The sequence below is a fragment of the Zootoca vivipara genome, chromosome 5 (assembly GCF_963506605.1).
Source record: "Zootoca vivipara chromosome 5, rZooViv1.1, whole genome shotgun sequence".
Taxonomy (NCBI): domain Eukaryota; kingdom Metazoa; phylum Chordata; class Lepidosauria; order Squamata; family Lacertidae; genus Zootoca; species Zootoca vivipara.
The window spans coordinates 91,619,638-91,640,870 of record NC_083280.1 but is presented as its reverse complement, the minus strand read 5'-3'; the positions used below and the strand labels follow the sequence as shown (position 1 = coordinate 91,640,870).

At 46.1% G+C, this 21,233-nt stretch overlaps 1 protein-coding gene across 2 annotated transcripts in view; it reads left to right on the top strand.

The window, feature by feature from the left end:
* Positions 1–532: 532 nt before the first annotated feature.
* Positions 533–21,233, top strand: part of VWF (von Willebrand factor) — a 158,821-nt gene continuing 138,120 nt past the window's right edge. Inside the window, exons 1-6 of one of the 2 annotated variants that reach the window (XM_035138705.2) lie at positions 533–712; positions 3,395–3,461; positions 6,887–7,024; positions 7,983–8,085; positions 8,175–8,383; positions 14,269–14,393. In XM_035138705.2, coding sequence (XP_034994596.2) covers positions 3,395–3,461; positions 6,887–7,024; positions 7,983–8,085; positions 8,175–8,383; positions 14,269–14,393 — 642 coding nt within the window. In that variant the 5' untranslated portion in view covers positions 533–712. Of the gene's footprint in view, positions 713–3,394; positions 3,462–6,886; positions 7,025–7,982; positions 8,086–8,174; positions 8,384–14,268; positions 14,394–21,233 lie in introns of those variants that run through there. The other variant, XM_035138706.2, reaches the window with a different exon arrangement.

Here is a 21,233-nt window from a genome sequence, read left to right as displayed (position 1 = left end):
CATTAAGTCCCAGGTTCAGCCTCCAGGTCACCTAGTTAAAAGAAAAACAGGCAGTGAGGTTGGGAAAGCCTTCTGCCTGATACCTTGAATGGTTGTGTGCCTGTTACCAGGTAAGGTTAAGCAGTAGGACAGGTTGTATTGACTTGGAGTGGCAAGGTGTCAATTGGCCCCACTTCTGTTTTTATTCTCCAGGAAAGCTGTCAGCTCTTTAGAAATAAGCGTCAATCATCGTGTTATTTGGAAGATATCACTTTGCTACTGTCAGGAAGCACCGTATTGCATTCCAATACAACCAAATCTATTATTTCACTCCCTCCCTGTAAAGTCTTATTTGCAGCGCATAAGCAAAACGGCTCTCGGACTTTTATGCTCACGCACAGAGAGACGCACACATCATTTCAAAGGTTTATCTGTCTTGTAAAGATTATTTAATACGACTTCCCTTCATTGTTATTTTTTAGCCATTAAGGCAACTGATTTTCCTGGTTGCACCATTGTGTTGCAAATCTGGCGGAAGCAACAGTCACTCTTTATCTTTTCCCTTTGGTGAGCAAGAATTCCTGGCTTATATAACAGGAACAAATAGCCCACCGAGGCCATTCCAATGTGGCCTTCTAAAGGAGAGGCGGCTTAAGGACCTTCAGGAATCTAGTTTCGATCATTAGAGAAGCACATTGTTGATGGGCAATTTAAATTTTGCACAGAAGCAAAGGTATCTATATTATTATTTCAGCAGATTTTTATGATTATCATTGATGCAGCAAAGTGTAGGTCTATCGGCTGAAAACAATTAAGTGGACCCTTTATAAATGTTAGGAAGGAATTTACAATAGATAAATGTTTAGAAAACTGATATTTGTTCACCATCTGAGTTGTTCAGGCATTATTTGATGTGGGTAGTCAAAGGAAATATTCATGGAATCAGAATTGGGCAAAAGGCAAAAAGCAAGCTTAAATTAAAATATGGACGTGCATGTGTGTACTTATGGTTGTGAAAATTTTAGAGTTCTAGAATGTCTCTGATGCAAGGAGTAACTGCTGTACATTTGAAGACCTGGGTTTGTATTCCAGCTTAGAGGTGAAGCAGATTGGATGGCCTGGAGAAAAACCCCATCTCAGTCTGGCTCAGGGCCGGCTCTACATAGACCCCCGGTGGCGCAGTGCACCACGGCGGGGGGCTGGTAAGCTGGGTGCCGGCCTGGCAAGGAGGGCACCGCGCGGCGAAGCCGTGCGGAAACCAATTGCGCCCTGCGAGGGCGGGGCGGGCGACGGAGCGATCTCCGCCCCTCAGCACCAGGGCGCGCGATCTGCTCAAGACGGCCCTGGTCTGGCTTATCTCATTGGGTGGTTGTGATGATACAATGAGTAATGAGTTCAGAATACAGTACTGTATACTGTGACATTGAACTGACTTCTTACACAAAATATAAAATGCGCCAGTTGATTTTACTCTCAACTGTTCTTTTTTAAGATCACATTTAGACTTTTAAGTTGGACCAATTGCAAACAGTTTTATTTTATATGCTAGCACCCAAAATAGGGGCCTGTCCATCAAATTTCATTGATTCTTTGGGGACCCAGTCATTATTAATATTCTGAAGCTACACTCTCTTAGAACCTTGTGCTGAATAGTTGGGGGAACTTATTACATGTAACCTGGCAGCTCATCTGGAAGGAAACCATCCGCTGCAAATAATTCTGTAACCTACCATTGGGGTCCTGTTGTGATTCTATTGTTTTCTTTGCTATTGCTGAATGAGACATGCTTTTTTCAAATGTTCTTGTTTAATTTTCCATACATAAAGGTAAAGGGACCCCTGACCATTAGGTCCAGTCGTGACCGACTCTGGGGTTGCGCGCTCATCTCGCATTATTGGCCGAGGGAGCCGGCGTATAGCTTCCAGGTCATGTGGCCAGCATGACAAAGCCGCTTCTGGCAAACCAGAGCAGCACATGGAAACGCCGTTTACCTTCCCGCTGTAGCGGTTCCTATTTATCTACTTGCATTTTGACGTGCTTTCGAACTGCTAAGTTGGCAGGAGCTGGGACCAAGCAACGGGAGCTCACCCCGTCACAGGGATTCGAACTGCCGACCTTCTGATCAGCAAGCTCTAGGCTCTGTGATTTAACCACAGTGCCACCTGGGTCCCAATTTTTCCATACATGGATACGCCAAATTTATATTTCACTGGTATTAGTGAAATTAGACATGTGGGAATTTATTTCATGTAACTGATGATATAATTCAATCAACTGCATATTTTCCCCTCCCTTTCCCCCAAACCTGCCCCAAAAAGTGTTTGCATTGCACCAGTGCAGTTAGCATGTGTTAGCCCTGGCTGGGCTGTTATACCAGTTTCATACGAACAGAAGCATTGGCTGCAAAATAACTTACTACAGTGGGTGTGTAGTCACTTCATAAACCACTTTGTATAATTCTGCTAAGAGGTAAGGGAAATATTACCATGCTTCTGCATATGCTCAGAAATTTGGGGGAGAAAGGAGTGGTAAAAATCTTCCCAACACTTAGCTGCTTGCTACCAACTGGTTATGGAAAATCGGAGAAGATGGCTACACAAAGCACATTTAGTTATATTTGGGGGGCGGGGCAGAATCATGGCCATTGACACCACCGCCTGTCCTGTCTGCACACCCTAACAGGCATATTGGTAAATTCTGAATGCACACTTCATTTTCCAAGGGCTAGTTACAAACACCTACATGCATTGCAGAGTTTGTGCATAGAATCCAGTGCAGGTGTGACCTCCAACAAATAAAGATTGGGTGTGATGAGGGGGCAGGAGTAACTGGTCAATTGTGAACAACACACACATCTGTTTCATGTCACCACATGGCTCTGAAGATGGCTGGTTGGTTGTAAGCCATAGAAAGACATCCCTATACATATTTTGTACATAGTTTGTAACAAATCCAAAGCATGTACTGTAATTTTTTTGGATATAGCTGGGGAAATGTTTGGGGGCGGGGGATGGAGGATAGAGACCAATTCATAAATCACATTTTTGGGGGGTCCAAATATCCTGCACAAACGGAGGAGAAGTAGAATGTCAATGAATATAAAAAGAATCAACGGGATTTGATTAAGCCTAAAATCCTACGCACACTCTCATGGCAATTAATCCCATTTAATCCAACGAGATTTGTTTCTTTGTAAATATGTGTAGGGTTGTAGTGCATGGCTATGCACTTTAAAGACCCATTGATTTCAATCCTGTTTTAATCCTATTGAAATCAAAGCATTAGCTTTGGCTGGATCAGGCTCAATATAACAAAAATGTGCATAAGCTTTTCGCTATTTGTACTGTTGTCTCTACAGTTTGATACATTAAGGGGTGGGGAAAAACTTCTAATAACTACTGCGTTTATTTTTTAGATGATAGGCTCTAAAGTATTGCTGCTGCTGCTGCTGCTGCTGTTAGTTCTGCCCGTCTCGGCACTAGGTAAGAAAGTTTATGATTCCTGCCCTGCATTTTTTTGCCCTGGCATTCTTGCCCAAACATAACAAGGGATCAACAATTTCATTGAGAAATTCACCTCCACACCAAGTGCATACCTTTACGCTTATTCACACTGAGCCACAGATCAGACAAGGGAGAGCTAAAAGGGCTGGTAGTCTGAACTGAGGATAAGGCAGGCACATATTATTATGCGATTGAACTAAATGACCCTTGGGGTCACTTCTAACCCTATTCTAATCTATTACTGTGCGATTGGGATCAGGAGAAGAGGAGGGCTGCTAAAATGGTTAAACCAGTTCTGTAGCTTAAGTGTATAGCCCCTGCTCCTGGCCAGATCTGTTACCCTTGGCTATATAAGCCAGGAGAAATGTGTTGCTCTGGAGACACTTCTGAAAGGCGATTGCCAGCAGGGCAAAAGAGCTTCTAGGGATGGAGATGCCTTTGTGTGAAAGAGAAGAGGCTGGCAGTTTTTGAGATGCACTAGCTGCTTTCACGAGGGACACAGGTGGCGCTGTGGGTTAAACTACAGAGTCTAGGGCTTGCTGATCAGAAGGTCAGCGGTTCGAATCCCTGCAACGGGGTGAGCTCCTGTTGTTCAGTCCCAGCTCCTGCCAACCTAGCAGTTCGAAAGCACATCAAAGTGCAAATAGCTTTGTCATGCTGGCCACATGACCTGGAAGCTGTACGCCGGCTCCCTCGGCCAATAACGCAAGATGAGCGCTGCAACCCCAGAGTCGGTCACGACTGGACCTAATGATCAGGGGTCCCTTTTCCTTTTCCTTTACCCCTGACCGTTAGGTCCAGCCGTGGACGACTCTGGGGTCGCACAAGTAGATAAATAGGGACCGCTCCGGCGGGAAGGTAAACAGCGTTTCCGTGCGCTGCTCTGGTTCGCCAGAAGCAGCTTTGTCATGCTGGCCACATGACCCGGAAGCTGTCTGTGGACAAACGCCGGCTCCCTTTGGCCTATAGAGCGAGATGAGCGCCACAACCCCAGAGTCGGACACGGCTGGACCTGATGGTCAGGGGCCCCTTTACCTTTACCTAGCTGCTTCTACACTAGGTTTTTAGTCCAGAATCACTATCCTAGTTCACTCACTTTTTAGTGATCACCCAGATGGTGTAGCCATCAAACCATCATTCTTTTATTCCCTTCCCTTTTTCTGCAGCTCCTTTCCATTTGAGAAAACAGCCATGCAAAAGCAGCGCAAACCCAACCAGCATAGGGCAATTCAATGGACAATCCTGTCCCTTCGTCCATTATGTTTACCGACCCCTGCCCAGTATGGGGAATGATGATGATGAAAATGATAATCATGATAATAATTTATTTATTATTTATACCCCACCCATCTGGCTGGGTTTCCCTAGACATTCTGGGCAGCTTCCAACAATATATTAAAATACAATAACCAGTCAAACATTAAAAGCTTCCCTAAACAGGGCTGCCTTCAGAACGCCGGCAGGCTTGATGCCATCGCCTACCAGCTGATAGACAGCGATTCAAAGCCCACCGGATTGGCTGCACATCCAAGTTCCCTGTAGGAAACACCACCACACAACCAATCCCTGCAGAAAGGATGCTGGGAGCCACTGCCCATCAACGAAGAGGTGGTAACTTCAAGACTCTCTTCCCTCTGAAAGATTTTCTGTAGCACACCTGGCCATGCTACAAAGGAAAAAGTTTTACATTGCTTTTAGGACTCCTATGGGCGATGGCATTCTCACCCCCCTCCTCCTCAGAAGAAGCTCCTGTTGGTCTCTTTCAGAGGGAGGTAGATTTTTGGCCAAACGGAAAGGAATACCCAGTGAAGAGGGGGCAGTGCAACCCTGCATTTTAGGCTGCCCCGCTTCCTCCTCCTCATTGCACAACCCTCCTGCACCCACTTTACAGTGGGGGCTTCTGTTGCTGCCTTTTCTGGGGATGAGTAGGATTTTTTTTTGGTCGGGGGGGGGGGTCTCCTGCTTGGGACTGCTCTTTTTTGCCTCCTTCGCACTGTAAGGTGTTCCGTTCGTTTGATGGGGTTGATTTTGTTAATTTGGTATCAGTGCAGGCAGGAGAGCTCAATTAATATAAGACTATATTTGATTGCCACACTGAAAAATTATTGGGTAGGGGGAACTCCTGGGGCGTCACTCACAGCATGGGGCTTGGGGTGCCCTAAGGGCCAGGCATATACCCCTTGGTGAACACTGGACAGTGGAGTCTGGGTATGCAAGTTAGGGTCAGATCCCCAAAGCTCTCTTAGCATGGAAGAAGAATTTTCTCCCTATCCTTGGGTGGGGAACCACAAAATGCGGCTCAGTGGCTTTGAAGGGGATATGAGCTTCAAGCTTGTGGATCAACATCACCTGCCTGAACTCACATATTACCTATGCAAAAAGCTCCACTGAGGATGCGTATATGAGCAGCAACAGTGGACATATCTCTCTACTTCCTGTGTCAAGATGAAAGAATTCTGAATCCAGATTATTCACCCTGATATTAATTCAACTATTGTTGTACAAGGGACGCGGGTGGTGCTGTGGTCTAAACCACTGAGCCTAGGGCTTGCCACCATAGCTGCCAAGCACCCCGTTTTCCCCGGAAAACCCCCCATTTTTACTTACTTTTCCCGGTGGTCCCCCATATCACTTCGTCTCCTGTTTTTCTCCGTTATTTTCTCCTGCTGGCGGCCATTTTTTTTCTTTCCGATTTGCCCTTCTATGGGCACCAAAAATGGCCACCGACTGCTTCAAAAGTTGCATCTACGCATGTCTGGAAGTGCATAGAAGCGAGTTCCGGTGTCGGCGGCGCCATTTTTGGTGCCCATAGATGGGCGGAGCGACACCGGAAGATACGTTGATGCAACGTCCGGTGTCACACGGCTGCCGGTCCCAGATTCTGCAGTCCGGGACTTGGAAGGTAAGCTTGCCAATCAGGTCAGCAGTTCAAATCCCCGCGACGGGGTGAGCTCCCGTTGCTCGGTCCCAGCTCCTGCCCACCTAGCAGTTCAAAAGCACATCAAAGTGCAAGTAGATAAATAGGGACCGCTCCGTTGGGAAGGTAAACAGTGTTTCCGTGCACTGCTCTGGTTCACCAGAAGCAGCTTAGTCATGCTGGCCACATGACCCAGAAGCTGTCTGCGGACAAATGCTAGCTCCCTTGGCCAGTAAAGCGAGATGAGCGCTGCAACCGCAGAGTCGTCCGTGACTGCACCCCTTTACCTTTATTGTTGTACAATTGATTAATACGAGAGGAATTTGCACAGTCTTGTGTTTGCTGGGTGACAAGGATCATTGGATTAAACAAAAGCATGAGTTAAATTAGCACTGTTTCAATATGCAAACTGAAACACAGCCATCCCGCAAGATTTGCACTTCAGCGTTTTGGACATGCTATATCATTATTATTTTTTCTCTTGCAGATGTTCAACCTTTAGCACAATGTAGCCTTTTTGGAGATCACCATATTAAAACATTTGATGAATCTTTGTATGATTTTGCCGGTGACTGCAGTTATCTGCTTGCTGGAGACTGTCACAAGAGATCCTTCTCACTCTTGGGTGAGTCTGAACTGGATTCTGAATGGACCAACTTGTGTGCACAGACACAATTGTGGTTGGTAGTCAGGTGTAAATGAAATCTAACAATCTCGTTATCTGGGTGTCTGTAACCACTTTGTTCTCTGGATTTTAACATCTAGCCAACAGGCTTCTCTACCTTTTCCAGCCTTGTGGCAGATGTTTGTGAAGTGTGTGGGGTAGGGGCGGCAGCATGAGACAGTGGGAGGCAGGAATTGCTGTCCAAATGGTGCAGCAAGACTGTTGGCTTCCAAGCCAAGAGGTGGGCAATTTGTATTCCACTTCCAGAAGCTGGCTCACGATATTTTGCTTGCTGAAGCAAAGGTCTAAGACTTCCATTTATGGAGGCCTGCTGGACCAACAGTTTTGACTAAATTGAAGTGATTAAAGGTTAATTAGTGTGCAGTCGTCATTTTAGTGGTGTTGCACTTGGGTAGTGTTTCTAAAGGGACACCAGCAATTAAACAGTAAAACAGGCCATTCACTTAGATGGTGGCTGTTTTCTATATTTCTGAGCACAACTCAGATGAAGGACAAAGGCCCACATTCTCTATACACCAGGATCATGCCCCTGTCAAGCTGGAGCGTCACCCTGCTTCCCCTGGGATTGCTTACTGCTAAAATGGGTCTTTGTGCAAACAGGAGCAGCACCCTGTTATTACCCCTCAGCTTCTGCAGGCAAGATCAGTCATGTTGGCGTGAGGCCATGGCTGCCGGATGGTCTCATGCAATGGGAAGGGCTCTGGCATCTCCCTCAGCTCTCAAGGAGAACTCAGAAAACAGCTGTGTTATAGATTTCAACATAAACAAAACCTGCGTGCTAAGCCCAAGTTCAAGTCAACTGAATGGGCACATGTGGAAACAGTATGGGACTGTACATACTTCTTAAAAAGCGTCATTTTTGAAGGGAGAAAACTCATCACATCTTGTTTCTTTTCAGGCGATTACCAGAATGGAAAAAGAAACAGCATTTCTCTGTACCTCAGAGAATATTTTGATATTCATTTGTTTTTAGATGGCACGGTGACTCAAGGTGACGAAAGGTAAAGATTTTGATAGTGGCAACGAATTGTGAAGAATGCCTTTTTCCTCTGCATCTTATACTTAGGAATCTTTGTTTCTCTAATCGTAGGATTTCAATACCTCATGCCTCCAATGGAGTATTTATAGAAATGGAGGCGGGTTATTATAAGTTAGCCAGTGAAGAACATGGCTTTGTGGTGAAGGCTGATATCAGTGGAAACATTCATATAACCCTTGCGGACAAGCACTACAATAAGACCTGTGGACTCTGTGGCAACTTGAATAGCTTTGGTGAGGATGATTTCATGACGCAAGAAGGTGAGGTTCATCATTATTCAGGAGAGATTTTGATAGTTTGGCATGGTTTTCTTTCAACTATACTTGAAGCAGCAAAGTAAATTAGCTGATGACCTTTTATCTTTTCTATAGTTTTTTTAAAAATTGTTGTTGTTGTTTTGTTGTTTAGTCGTTTAGCCATGTCTGACTCTTCGTGACCCCATGGACCAGAGCACGCCAGGCACTCCTGTCTTGCACTGCCTCCCGCAGTTTGGTCAAATTCATGTTCGTAGCTTCGAGAACACTGTCCAACCACCTCATCCTCTGTCGTCCCCTTCTCCTTGTGCCCTCCATCTTTCCCAACATCAGGGTCTTTTCCAAGGATTCTTCTCTTCTCATGAGGTGGCCAAAGTATTGGAGCCTCAGCTTCACGATCTGTCCTTCCAGTGAGCACTCAGGGCTGATTTCCTTAAGAATGGATAGGTTTGATCTTCTTGCAGTCCATGGGACTCTCAAGAGTTTCCCCCAGCACCATAATTCAAAAGCATCAATTCTTCGTCGATCAGCCTTCTTGATGGTCCAGCTCTCACTTCCATACATCACTACTGGGAAAACCATAGCTTTAACTATATGGACCTTTGCCGGCAAGGTGATGTCTCTGCTTTTTAAGATGCTGTCTAGGTTTGTCATTGCCTTTCTCCCAAGAAGCAGGCGTCTTTTAATTTCGTGACTGCTGTCACCATCTGCAGTGATCAAGGAGCCCAAGAAAGTAAAATCTCTCACTGCCTCCATTTCTTCCCCTTCTATTTGCCAGGAGGTGATGGGACCAGTGGCCATGATCTTGGTTTTTTTTATGTTGAGCTTCAGGCCATATTTTGCGCTCTCCTCTTTCACCCTCATTAAAAGGTTCTTTAATTCCTCCTCACTTTCTGCCATCAAGGTTGTGTCATCTGCATATCTGAGGTTGTTGATATTTATTCCGGCAATCTTAATTCCGGCTTGGGATTCATCCAGTCCAGCCTTTCGCATGATGAATTCTGCATATAAGTTTATATATATATATATATATATATATATATATATATATATATATATGAAAGCATTCAGAGTTTTTCTCAGCAGTCTTTCCTATCCAGTTTGGTACATCAGCATTACTATACTCAAGTTGTAGATGGGAGAACTGAGACTGAGATAACGTTGTCTTGCTTAAGGCAACCAAGTGAGCTCCCCTAGCTAAGGTGAAATTATTGTAGGTGGCCTGGCTGGCTCACATTCGAATCCGTTTATAGCTTACCCTTCCATTTATGAGGGTTTTATGTGGAGTGACAGATGGTCCGTGGTCCTAGTGTTATTTACTTGACCTGGCAGTAGCCCTCCAAGATCTCAGGCCGAGGGTCGTATGCCTCAGCTCAGCTTCCTGAGGTCCTTTCAAGTTGAGATACCAAGGAATGGGCCTTGTTCTAGCTTCATGCAGAGAATGAACTCTACAACTGGAAAGTATGAGGATTCCAGAACTTCCTTGAAACGTGTCTCTACTTTGATGAGGGGTCATTAATGAGCACTCAGAGTAGAGTTTTTTTAAACCAGTTCTGAATCCACCTGATGGTGTTATTGCTTAGTTTGCCAACCAAAATAGCCTGGCAAACTTTGCCAGATGTAGTCCGCCGTACGCCCACAATCTAGAACACTAGTAACCCAAACTAGTAATCCAATAACAATTTTAAAAGAAGATAAGATTCACCTGGCAGGATTTATTCTCGGAAATAATTATGGCTCCTACTTACCCCAACATTATGACCAACGTCCTCTTTAATCAACTATTTTGTCATCTCTTCTAGTATATTTGAGTTTCATGCGTGAAAACTCTTACGGAGCAATTGCGAACCAGAGCAATTTGCTCAGAACTAAATATTAGCTCAGTTGGTTAGAGGATGGTGCTGATTATCACCAAGGTTGCAGGTTTGATCCCAACATGGGACAGCTGTAGATTCTTGCATTTCAGGGGGTTGGACTAGATGATCCTCAGGGTCCCTTCCAACTCTACAAATCTATGATTCTAACCTGGTCATTGCTGTCTTAGCAACTATACTACATACAACTCTAAAAGTGTGCTTAGCACTGGATATTTATTTATTTTTTTAAAAAAGAAAAAGCAGCTGGATTTGGAGATTGGCCTATGGGGAGGGTTTTTCCACACAGCCTTGTTTCTCGATAACAATTGTCCTTCCAACCTGGTTCCTCGTGTAAGTGCTATTTCCTTCAAAAAGCACATTAGGAGGCTAATACCTGTTAGGGTAGAGATGCGACTATGGCAGCAAGTCTTTCTGACAAATAGGTTCAGCGTGAATCAACTATTAAACAGTGCATTCAAATTCCCTGTGAATTCATTACAAATAGCCTCTGGGTATTATTGTGTGGAGTTTAAAAACTGAATTCAGAATAGGGGTGTGTGTGTGTGTGTGTACCCCTGTTTCCCCTAAAATAAGACATAGCCATAAAATAAGCCATAGCAGGATTTATAAGCATTTGCACAATATAAGCCATACCCCGAAAATAAGACAGAGTGATAGGTGCAGTTCTGGAGGGCGCCAAGGAAGAGGCGAGGCTGGACGCGTAATAAAAAAAAAGAATACATCCCCCCAAAATAAGCCATAGGCTTATTTTCTTGAGGAAAAGACGAGAAACACAGTATCTTAAAATGTTTTCCACTTTAAAACACTGTGAGTGTTCTTACAGGTCTGGGAAAGGGCCATTAAATTAACAGCCAAATGCCAAAGGTCTCTTTTCATTGTTTCTGACTGACCTTGTTCTAGCCCTGTGGATTCCCTGTACCCGAAAAACATCCTTCTTTTGGAAAAATATATATGAAAAAGTGGGATGCTGACTCAGTTTAGGAGTATGCATGACTGGGAAGTCTGCAAAAATATTCCAAAATAAGAGGCAGAATATTGCTATCTGCTGGCAGAGCTGCAGGGCTGCTGTCAAGCTTCGTAGGGGGAGCACCAATGGAGGCAGTTGGCAAGCAAGCTGCCTACTTTTTCCAGAGGTAGAGGGCAATCTCTTGTAGCCAACGTTTACTCCCTTGCTTATTCATCCAATACTCGTAGAGTCTGCTTCCAAATGGACCTTTTTTAGTCCCTTCTCTGCAATCCATTAAGATTTTGTTAATTTCCCAATGTGAAATTATCCAGGGTCTTTTCCTCCTATCTCCCCACCCCCACCCCCCAATAATGAGGGAAGTCTGACTTTTATTAAAATTCTGAAACAGCAATAATAATAATAATAATAATAATAATAATAATAATAGTAGTAGTAGTAGTAGTAGTCCTAGGTGTGGATTTTTTTGTGCTTCAGTGGGTCAGTGGATGTGGTTTTCGCATAGGATGTTTTTGGAAGCTTCCCTCTAATCCCGTGGTTCCCAAATGGGGGCAATTTGATTTTTAAGGGGGGGGGGCAATTCAAGAATGAGTTATTAACAGTTACAGTGGTACCTCTGGTTGCGAACGGGATCCCTTCCAGAGCCCTGTTCGCATCCAGAGCAGTACGCAACCCGTGTCTGTGCTTCTGTGCGGGTTGCGATTCGACGCTTCTGTGCATGTGCATGACTTCATTCTGCACATGCGCGAACCACCGAACCCAGAAGTAACCCCTTCCGTTACTTCCGGGTACGGCACGTTCATAACCCGCATTGCATTCGTATCCAGAGGTATGACTGTAATGGCCTTTTCGGTTTCCCCATGTAAATAGGAGTTCACTTTTTCAATAATAAGAATTATATGTCTCCCCCCCCCGGGGGGGAGGGGTGGAATCAGGATTTTAGAGATTTTTCGGTGGGGCATGGCCAAAAAAAGGTTGGGAGCCACTGCTCTAACCACACCTTCTATCTGCCAGTTGCTCCCTGTTTAAATGGGGTATTGGCTCCAGTCTGCCTGGCCAAAGAGGGAGGCCCTGGCTTCCCTCCAATGGCTGGGGGGCGGTCCAAAGATTGCCCCACATGGAACCAGCACTCCGCCAGACAGTAAACCCCACTCCCCTTGAGTTCAGGTAAGCATTAGTTCCTCTAACCACACCTTTTCTCTGCTGGTTGCTTCTCAGACTGATTACATCTAAGCCACTTCGTTTCAGGCTACCATAACTTCCAGGCATGCTTTTACTTTTATATACACAAACAATCGCTCTAAACATAGGACCTGTAACCGGTTAACATGGGCAAGTTTTCATCACTTGTCGTTTTAAATTAAATTACGTTAATAATTGAGGGACGTGGGTGGCGCTGTGGTCTAAACCACTGAGCCTAGGGCTTTGCGATCAGAAGGTCGGCAGTTCGAATCCCTGCAACGGGGTGAGCTCCCGTTGTTCGGTCCCAGCTCCTGCCATAGCTGCCAAGTTTTCCCTTTTCTCACGAGGAAGCCTATTCAGCATAAGGGAATTTCCCTTTTAAAAAAGGGATAACTTGGCAGCTATGGCTCCTGCCAACCTAGCAGTTCGAAAGCATGTCAAAGTGCAAGTAGATAAATAGGTGTCAGGAGTATGGGCAGGAGTCAGGCTCTGGGGCCTGTAGTTCTTTGCAGGACTGGGTCCTGCCTCAGCTTGTTCTGGAGAAGCAAGGAGTGGCCACTCAGGTGAGGCCACTTGATAACTCACTGCACCTGGTGGCAAGAGCTGGGAGGGATAATAGCTCAGCATTTCCCTTCAGCTCTTTGCCACAGCAACGCGATCCCTGTCTTGTTGCATCTGGCCTCCTGTTCCTTGATCCTTCACCTTGCTCCTTGGACCCTTGCCTTGCTGGTGCCTTGCTCCTCGACCCTTGGACCTTCACCTTGCCGACGCCTTGCTCCTCAACCTTCAGGCCTTCGCCTTTGTGACACCCTTCCCGACCTTCGGTTCTTCGACCCTGCGACTTCCTGCTGCTTGCCCCGCAGCCCCACACCACCTGGACTCCGGTTCCTGCTTCCACTCTGCCATCTTGCCTCTGGTCCTGACGTCCTGAGTCGGGACTGCTACCTCCCGCCAACCAGACCGTGACAATAGGTATCACTCTGGCGGGAAGGTAAACGGCATTTCCGTACGCTGCTCTGGTTCGCCAGAAGCGGCTTAGTCATGCTGGCCACATGACCTGGAAGCTGTACGCCAGCTCCCTCGGCCATTGATGCGAGATGAGCGCCGCAACCCCAGATTCATCTGCGACTGGACCTAACAGTCAAGGGTCCCTTTGTTGTTGTTGTTTAGTCGTTTAGTCGTGTCCGACTCTTCGTGACCCCATGGACCATAGCACGCCAGGCACTCCTGTCTTGCACTGCCTCCCGCAGTTTGGTCAAACTCATGTTCGTAGCTTCGAGAACACTGTCCAACCATCTTGTCCTCTGACGTCCCCTTCTCCTAGTGCCCTCAATCTTTCCCAACATCAGGGTCTTTTCCAAGGATTCTTCTCTTCTCATGAGGTGGCCAAAGTATTGGAGCCTCAGCTTCACGATCTGTCCTTCCAGGGAGCACTCAGGGCTGATTTCCTTAAGAATGGATAGGTTTGATCTTCTTGCAGTCCATGGGACTCTCAAGGGTCCCATGGACTCTCAAGGGTCCCTTTACCTTTACCTTAATAATTAAATGTGATGCTTTCTGGACTTCTGATGTCTTTACTTTAGAATAAGCTACCTCAGTAAACAGCTCCAACCTTTATAATGAGGTTTTTGGCAGTTACATTTCAGATGTGTTATCATTCTAAGGATCACAGTGTGGGAACATGTTTAGAAAACAATTACGCACTTTTGGCAGAATATTTTAAATGGGCTGTGTCTGCAGAAAACCATCCAGCACAACTGACTGTTGAGGAAGGAAGATTCCTTTGCTTAAGCTTCATTCTTGATCATGGAACTCTAAGCAAATTGTCATATCCAAGTAATGGCCTATTTTCCTCCTTGCAACTGCAGGAACTCTGGAAGAGAACCCCTACATTTTTGCTAATTCCTGGGCCATGCACAGTGAAGAGAGGAGATGCCAGAGGGTGAATCCTCCGAGCTATACCTGCAACATTTCATCTGAGATGGAAGAGAAGGTTGGTGCGGCACCGAGAGATTCATTGACTGCAGGGCAGAAGGGAATCCTACATTGTAGTTAATTTATATTATAATTTTGCAGTACAAAATAGTAATTCATGTTCACACACACAGTATTTCCTATGCCAAAATAACAGCTTTTCAGACGAGGGAGTTCAAGGCATGTTAAAGAATGCACCTTATTCTCTTGAACTGTATGTTCATGATTTAGAAACCCCACAGCAGAGGCCTTTTCCTGCTGCTAGTGGATGTCAACCAGTTTCTACTTGTCCTAAGCAGTTTCTCAGATGCTGTTTTAAAATTTGCACAAAGCATTTCAGAGTGGATTTTTGACAGGACCCAGGCAATTCCCGTGAACACCTTTTCCTTATACATTTGGCAGGAGACTAATAGCGGACTTAAAAAGTTCCAAATGGCATTTTTTAAAAGGGAGTTTCCCCTTCCCATTTCATTTGTCTGACTGTCATCTCTGGTCAATCAGATTTTGAAACCATACAAATTCCCTGCAGAACCTGTTTTAGCAGAGACAATGTGCAACACTCCCTCCTTTGAGATTCCAAAAGAAAAGGAGCGAGGCCCACACCCAAAATTTGCCTTCAGCTTCTCTCAGATACTGTTATGTTGCAAAAATTCAGGGCTGAATCAGAAGACAAGGCGGCTGCGACTATCCCCTGTGTCTTTTCACCTGTACTCTTCACCTGCCTGTCTGCTGTTTCTAGCAGGTCTTCAGGTATTTGGCACAGCAGGATTCAGCAAGGGGGGGGGCAATAGGGCTCCTGTACCTTTAGCAGCTATGTTAGGAGGGAGGTGGGATTTTAGTAAGTGCTCTATCAGGCTGTGGTCAGTCAGGAAGAGAGATTAACAGTTAGATGCTAAGGGAAGCCTGTTTCACAAATGGCAACCAAATATCCCAATAAGGCCCTGGAGCCTCAGGAAGCAAAAGCAGAGAGTTACTCTTGATAATTCAAGCACCTGAATCTCCCACTTCCTGCTTCCTTTTAAGAACATTTATGAAATATACTCAGAGTCGAGTGTGAATTTCATGCTCTTTATTCAGCTCGTTGTAGCAATGAATGAAACTTCCCCCCCAAACGTCTGCTATATATACATTATTTACACAATGGCCCCCGCATGATTGGCTAATTCAGGGCTGCTCCTGTGGGCCAATCAGGTTGCAGATTCACTTTCTTCAGGAGCCTGATTGGCTGCTCTTGCAGGCCAATCAGGTCGCTGATTCACTTCCACCTAGAGCTGGATTGGGTGGCTCCTGCGGACCTGACTGCTGCATTCTGGATCCTATTGTTCTAGGATTCAGCTTAGTACATAACAATTTATTTACTGATAACGTAAGAGGTTGGGTTTGACAACATCTTTTCCTCTCCTGGGGCAGAATGAGAGCTGACTATAGGAAACAATATCCATCCAGAAAAAAGAGGGGAGATGCTTTCATGCTTTTTCTAAGTCATGCTGTCTTTGTGGGGAGAAATAAGTTTGTGGGTTTTTTTTTTACTTTGTAAACAACTCGCCTGCCAAGACAAATGCATATTTAAGATTTGTGGCATTTTTTTGTGGGAGTGCTGTGGCAGAGAGAGCAAGAGAGGCCAGTGTACTTTACTGTAAACACTGCAAGCTGGAGATGCGGTTGAGAGAGGAAACAGAGTACAGCGTTTGGTTTGAAAAGGGAAATGCAGCTGAAAGCTTGCAAAGTTGAGTGCAGGGGTAGTACTGGGAAAGAGGGACGACTCAACTGTCTGTGCCCAATTTTTGTGTGTGCTTTTGTAATGGAAACTGCCAACCTTCACAGTTGATAAAAGAAAAGGAAGTACTGTAGCAGAGTTCCTTGCCGGAAAAAAAAAAGGTGAAGGGGATACTATTTTGATTGCAAATATGCCCCTCCTTTACCCACCGAGGCTGTTGCAATGAATGTTGCAGCCAGTCAGCCACTTCCACTGTGCAAAGGTGGGGCAGGTAGAAGACCCCTACCAAGTGCAGCCAGAGAATATGTGGTCCAATCCAGCAAAAAACCTGTGAAGTAGGGCAGCCTCCTAGCGAGCAACTTGACTAAGCCCAAGAGTGTGCAGGGAGCTTTTGCGCGGACAGGCAGAGACCTCCCGACCCTGGGTGACACCCACGTGGAATAATGACTCAAGACAATGTGTTATGGGATTGAAATTTGGCCGCAACTTTATTAAAACTTCAGATGTAGGGAGACCTTGGCTTAGGCATTGGGTGTTTATGCCTCCCAGTCCCCAGCCGGGGATCTGGGGGACATCAGGGTTATCCAGAATGTGTGGGGATTGGGCTGGCTCTGGAGAACATATGTTCAAGCAGAGAGCCCGCCCCCCCATTTTGCCATCTTTGCAGGGGAGAGCAATGAAAACCTAATGGCGTATGACCAATGCCCCCCTCAAGACCTCTTTAATGGGGAACCCTGGGATCACCGCTGCAAGGGGGGCAGGGAAGGGGGCAGGGAAGATAGACTAAATCAGGCACGTCCAACAGGTAGATTGTGATCTACTAGTAGATCACTGGATGTCTGTGGTAGATCACTGCTAGATCACTGGTACCCCTAAAAAAGCTCACCCAAAATTTTCCTCCTCCCTAAAAAAAGCTGAACAACTATGACCTGAAGCCCTAAAGAAAAATGGGCCTCCCTCCCTCCTAAAAGAAGCTCAACAAGTTTGACCTAAACCACCAAAAACAGGGCTTCCCTTCCTTAAAAAACCTCAAGCTTTGACCTGAACCCCCCAAAAGGGGGTACATCACTCCCAGTTTTTAACTCTGTGAGTAGATCACTGTCTCTTGGGAGTTGGCCACCCCTGGACTAAAGGATTCCGCCCAAGGCCTGAAACCGCCAAAGTTGTGATGTTTTGGTACGGGGAAGGCAAAACCTGCCGATGCAGGGAAATCCCTTTCCGGCCCCTCAACAGCGACCATGACGTAGCAGCGCCCGCATACCTGTGAAGAAGAGGCTAACCTGCAAAAGAAGGCTTAACTAAGGGAGGGCAGGGTGGGAGAAGCTTTGGAGCCGACTGAGAGAACTCCTAGGTAAGTTCCGCCCACTGTTGTGTGGGCTGGTCGATCCCTCCCCTTACCTAGCCAACTCTCTCCTGCCAACGCCCCCCCCAGCTGGGATTGGGTAACTGGCAGGGGTAGGCGGTTACTTCCAGATGTCCAGCCTGGGGGGGGTCGCGTATCCAGGCTGTACTGCTGGGATCTGAAAGGCGCCCCCCGTTTGATGTGGGGAGTGGTCATTATGCTTCTAGGACTTGATCAACCAGCCTCTTCTGACGGGAATGGTTGGCTTAAAAGGGAGAGGCCTCTGACTTTGAGCCTAGCATTCCTCCTCCTCTTTAACAGGCCCTCTAGACCTCTTTGTCTGTGTTGATGTGGGTCTCTGGTGTGGAGAGAGGCAGTTATTTGGGCAGGAGTATGGATGGGGGTCTCAACAGCTGGACGTTCTGCAGCGGGGATCATTCAGTTCTAAGGTGGGAAGGTCAGAGTTGTAGCAAGGGTTGGAATACATACGTAACCCTTTATCCATAAACAATGATCTAAACAAAAGTCACACACCCCCTTCCATACACACATTTGGGTCTGGGGAAGGGGAATTGCCCACCTGGTTACAAAATGTTATTCGGATTAGACAAAATAAAATAAGTTACTAATTCAGCTACAGTTGACCAGTGACAATTGGGAGCGACTACTATGTATGTCTGAAAGCACCCCCTCTCTATGTTGTCTCTTACCCAAACTGCCTTAGCCAGGCATTTCCCTTCTTGACTGTTTATTATGTTCTGGACTTCCTTTGAGGTGCTAACTTTGTTTTTGCAAATCTGCTTTTCTCTTTTGCAACACCTGTTGATAGAAAACAGAGGTTGTGGTTCATACAAATATCCTGTTTGTTTTCGTACCATTGAACTTTCTGATGACTGATGCTTTCTGCTTGTTTGGGGTTTTGCTTGGAGATGCTTAACCAAGGCCCTCGGTCCTCTTCTCTCCCAGAACAGGGACAATTCCTCCTTCCTCTGCCCTCAGCCAGTCTAGTGCTGCCTACCTAACCACATCTAGCCCAACTTGCAGCTTTTGTGGTAATGACAGCCATTTTAACTGCAATGATATTGTTGGGTTGGATCTAGAGTTAGACTACAATCCTAATTCCATTTGCTTGCTTGTAAGCCCCACTGAATGCAATAGGGCAGGCATCCCCAAACTGTGGCCCTCCAGATGTTTTGGCCTACAACTCCCATGATCCCTAGCTAACAGGACCAGTGGTCAGGGGAGATGGGAATTGTAGTCCAAAACATCTGGAGGGCCGAAGTTTGGGGATGCCTGCAATAGGGCATGTCTGGGTAGGCATGGTTAGGAAGATTGCACAAGTAGTCATGCTTACAGTAGCCCTATTGAACTCAGTTTATTTTTTTGCTCCATAAGACACACTTAAAAAGGCAAAGGGACCCCTGACCATTAGGTCCAGTTGTGACCGACTCTGGGGTTGCGCACTCATCTCGCATTATTGGCCGAGGGAGCTGGCGTATAGCTTCCAGGTCATGTGGCCAGCATGACAAAGCCGCTTCTGGCAAACCAGAGCAGCACATGGAAACGCCGTTTACCTTCCCGCTGTAGCGGTTCCTATTTATCTACTTGCATTTTGACGTGCTTTCGAAGGTGGCGCTGTGGTTAAACCACTGAGCCTAGGGCTTGCTGATCAGAAGTTCGGCGGTTCGAATCCCTGTGACGGGGTGAGCTCCCGTTGCTTGGTCCCAGCTCCTGCCAAGACACACTTATTTCCTCCTAAAAAGTAAGGGGGGAATGTCTGTGCGTCTTATGGAGCAAATGCATGGCCCCTGGAGCCGAATTGCCCAGGGGCGGAAAGCAGATTGTGGTTTTTTATTTTAGAAAGTGGGAAGGAGGCATTGAAAAGAAGCCGTTGAGCAGCTAATCGGCAAGTGATTGGGAGGGAGATAAGGGACACTAGCGATAAAGGAGGCTGCCTGGGAGGGGGGAGGTAAAGACAGTGAACATGGAAGGAGAGGAGACAGGAATACTAAAACAAGCCCTTGGGAGGGTAAAAGCACATGGATCCTCTGGATTTTTGCAAATTCACCATCAGATCACATAGCATGTCCATGGCTATAGTAAAGGTAAAGGGGCCCCTGACCATCAGGTCCAGTCGTGTCCGACTCTGGGGTTGCGGCGCTCATCTCACTCTATAGGCCGAGGGAGCCGGCGTTTGTCCGCAGACAACTTCCGGGTCATGTGGCCAGCATGACAAAGCTGCTTCTGGCGAACCAGAGCAGCGCACGGAAACGCCGTTTACCTTCCCGCTGGAGCAGTACCTATTTATCTACTTGCACTTTGACGTGCTTTCAAACTGCTAGGTGGGCAGGAGCTGGGACCGAGCAACGGGAGCTCACCCCGTTGCAGGGATTCGAACCGCTGACCTTCTGATCAGCCAGCCCTAGACTCTGTGGTTTAACCCACAGCGCCACCTGGGTATGTCCATAGCATGTCCATGGCTATAGCCTTCACCAAAAAAAATTAAAAAAAACATACACCCACTGTTTTGTTCAGAATATTTTTTTCCTTGTTTTCCTCCTCTAAAGACTACTGGTAGGTGTGACTTATGGTCAGGTGTGTCTTATGGAGCGAAAAATACGGTAGCTTAGTCACGATCAACTTCTCCCATCGGTTTCAGTGGGTCTGCTCTAAGCATAATTAAGTCTGGATCTAACCTTTTTTTTAAAATATCAGAACTAGGACTAGCTTTGGACCTTTTAACCAAAAGCAGAAAATCCTAAGGGTTCATTAGCATGACTTCTGTACCTCAGGCTCCTTTAAATATGGGGTGCACTGCTTGCCAACTTCCCAGTGTCCTTTGCCCCCACCTACCTGTTTTGCTGACCTTCGATGGCACTAGAAATGTTCTCTTTGAGGTGGCCCACCTCACCTTGCCTGATGGTGAGACTGAGCTTCATTTGGGCAGAATTAGGGATTACGAAAAGATACTGTTGTGTATTAAAGTAATAGCACAGCCAAGTATGTATTGTAATATAGAGTTTATTGTATTGTATTACAGAGTTTACTTATATGCACAGGTTCCAGTGGGAACGTCTATCATTTGCTGGTTCAGGGTGCAGGATTTGGATCCTCTGCCGAATTGGTTTCCGCGGGAGGGAATCCGTGCCATTGGTTCCCGCCAAAATGTATCTTTTCCCTGCTAGTCCTCTGTTATTATATAAGCCCCAGTTTTCCCCATTCCTGTGTTCTGACTCTTACCTGTTCTTTGAAGTAAAGAGATGTTGTACCAGATCCTCGCCTCCAGCTTCTTATCTGCACTGGGCTGAAATCGCTGAATACCCACTACACAACAGATACCACAGCAGTTGTGCTTGTATCAACGACTATCGAACAGAGTGCTTGGATAGAGGATTATTTCTCCTGCAGGCCGAAGAAGCGAAGCCTCTGTGTTATTCAGGAGACTTTTGTGGCATTTTCAAACATTAGTTTAATTTATTCACTCTCAAAGCAATACATTGTTCTATTAATAGCAGTTCAGCAATACCAGTGCCTGTTGGAAGAATTTTGATCTTTTACATAAAGAAAAACAGCTTCCTTTGTTTGCTAGGCTCTGTCTCAAGAATGCACAATTCCCCATCCCTCAGCGCCTTTCAATGTGCCATGGTCAGCTGTCGGGGGCAGAGAACAATAGCTATGGTTCAGTCTGTCTTCTGCCCACCACTATTGAGCTATAGGGTTTCCTACTCAAAGGGGTTGGTGGAGAAGTGCTGTGTGACTCTTGAGTCCTGCCAGTTACTTCTTCAGTGAACATTAAATCT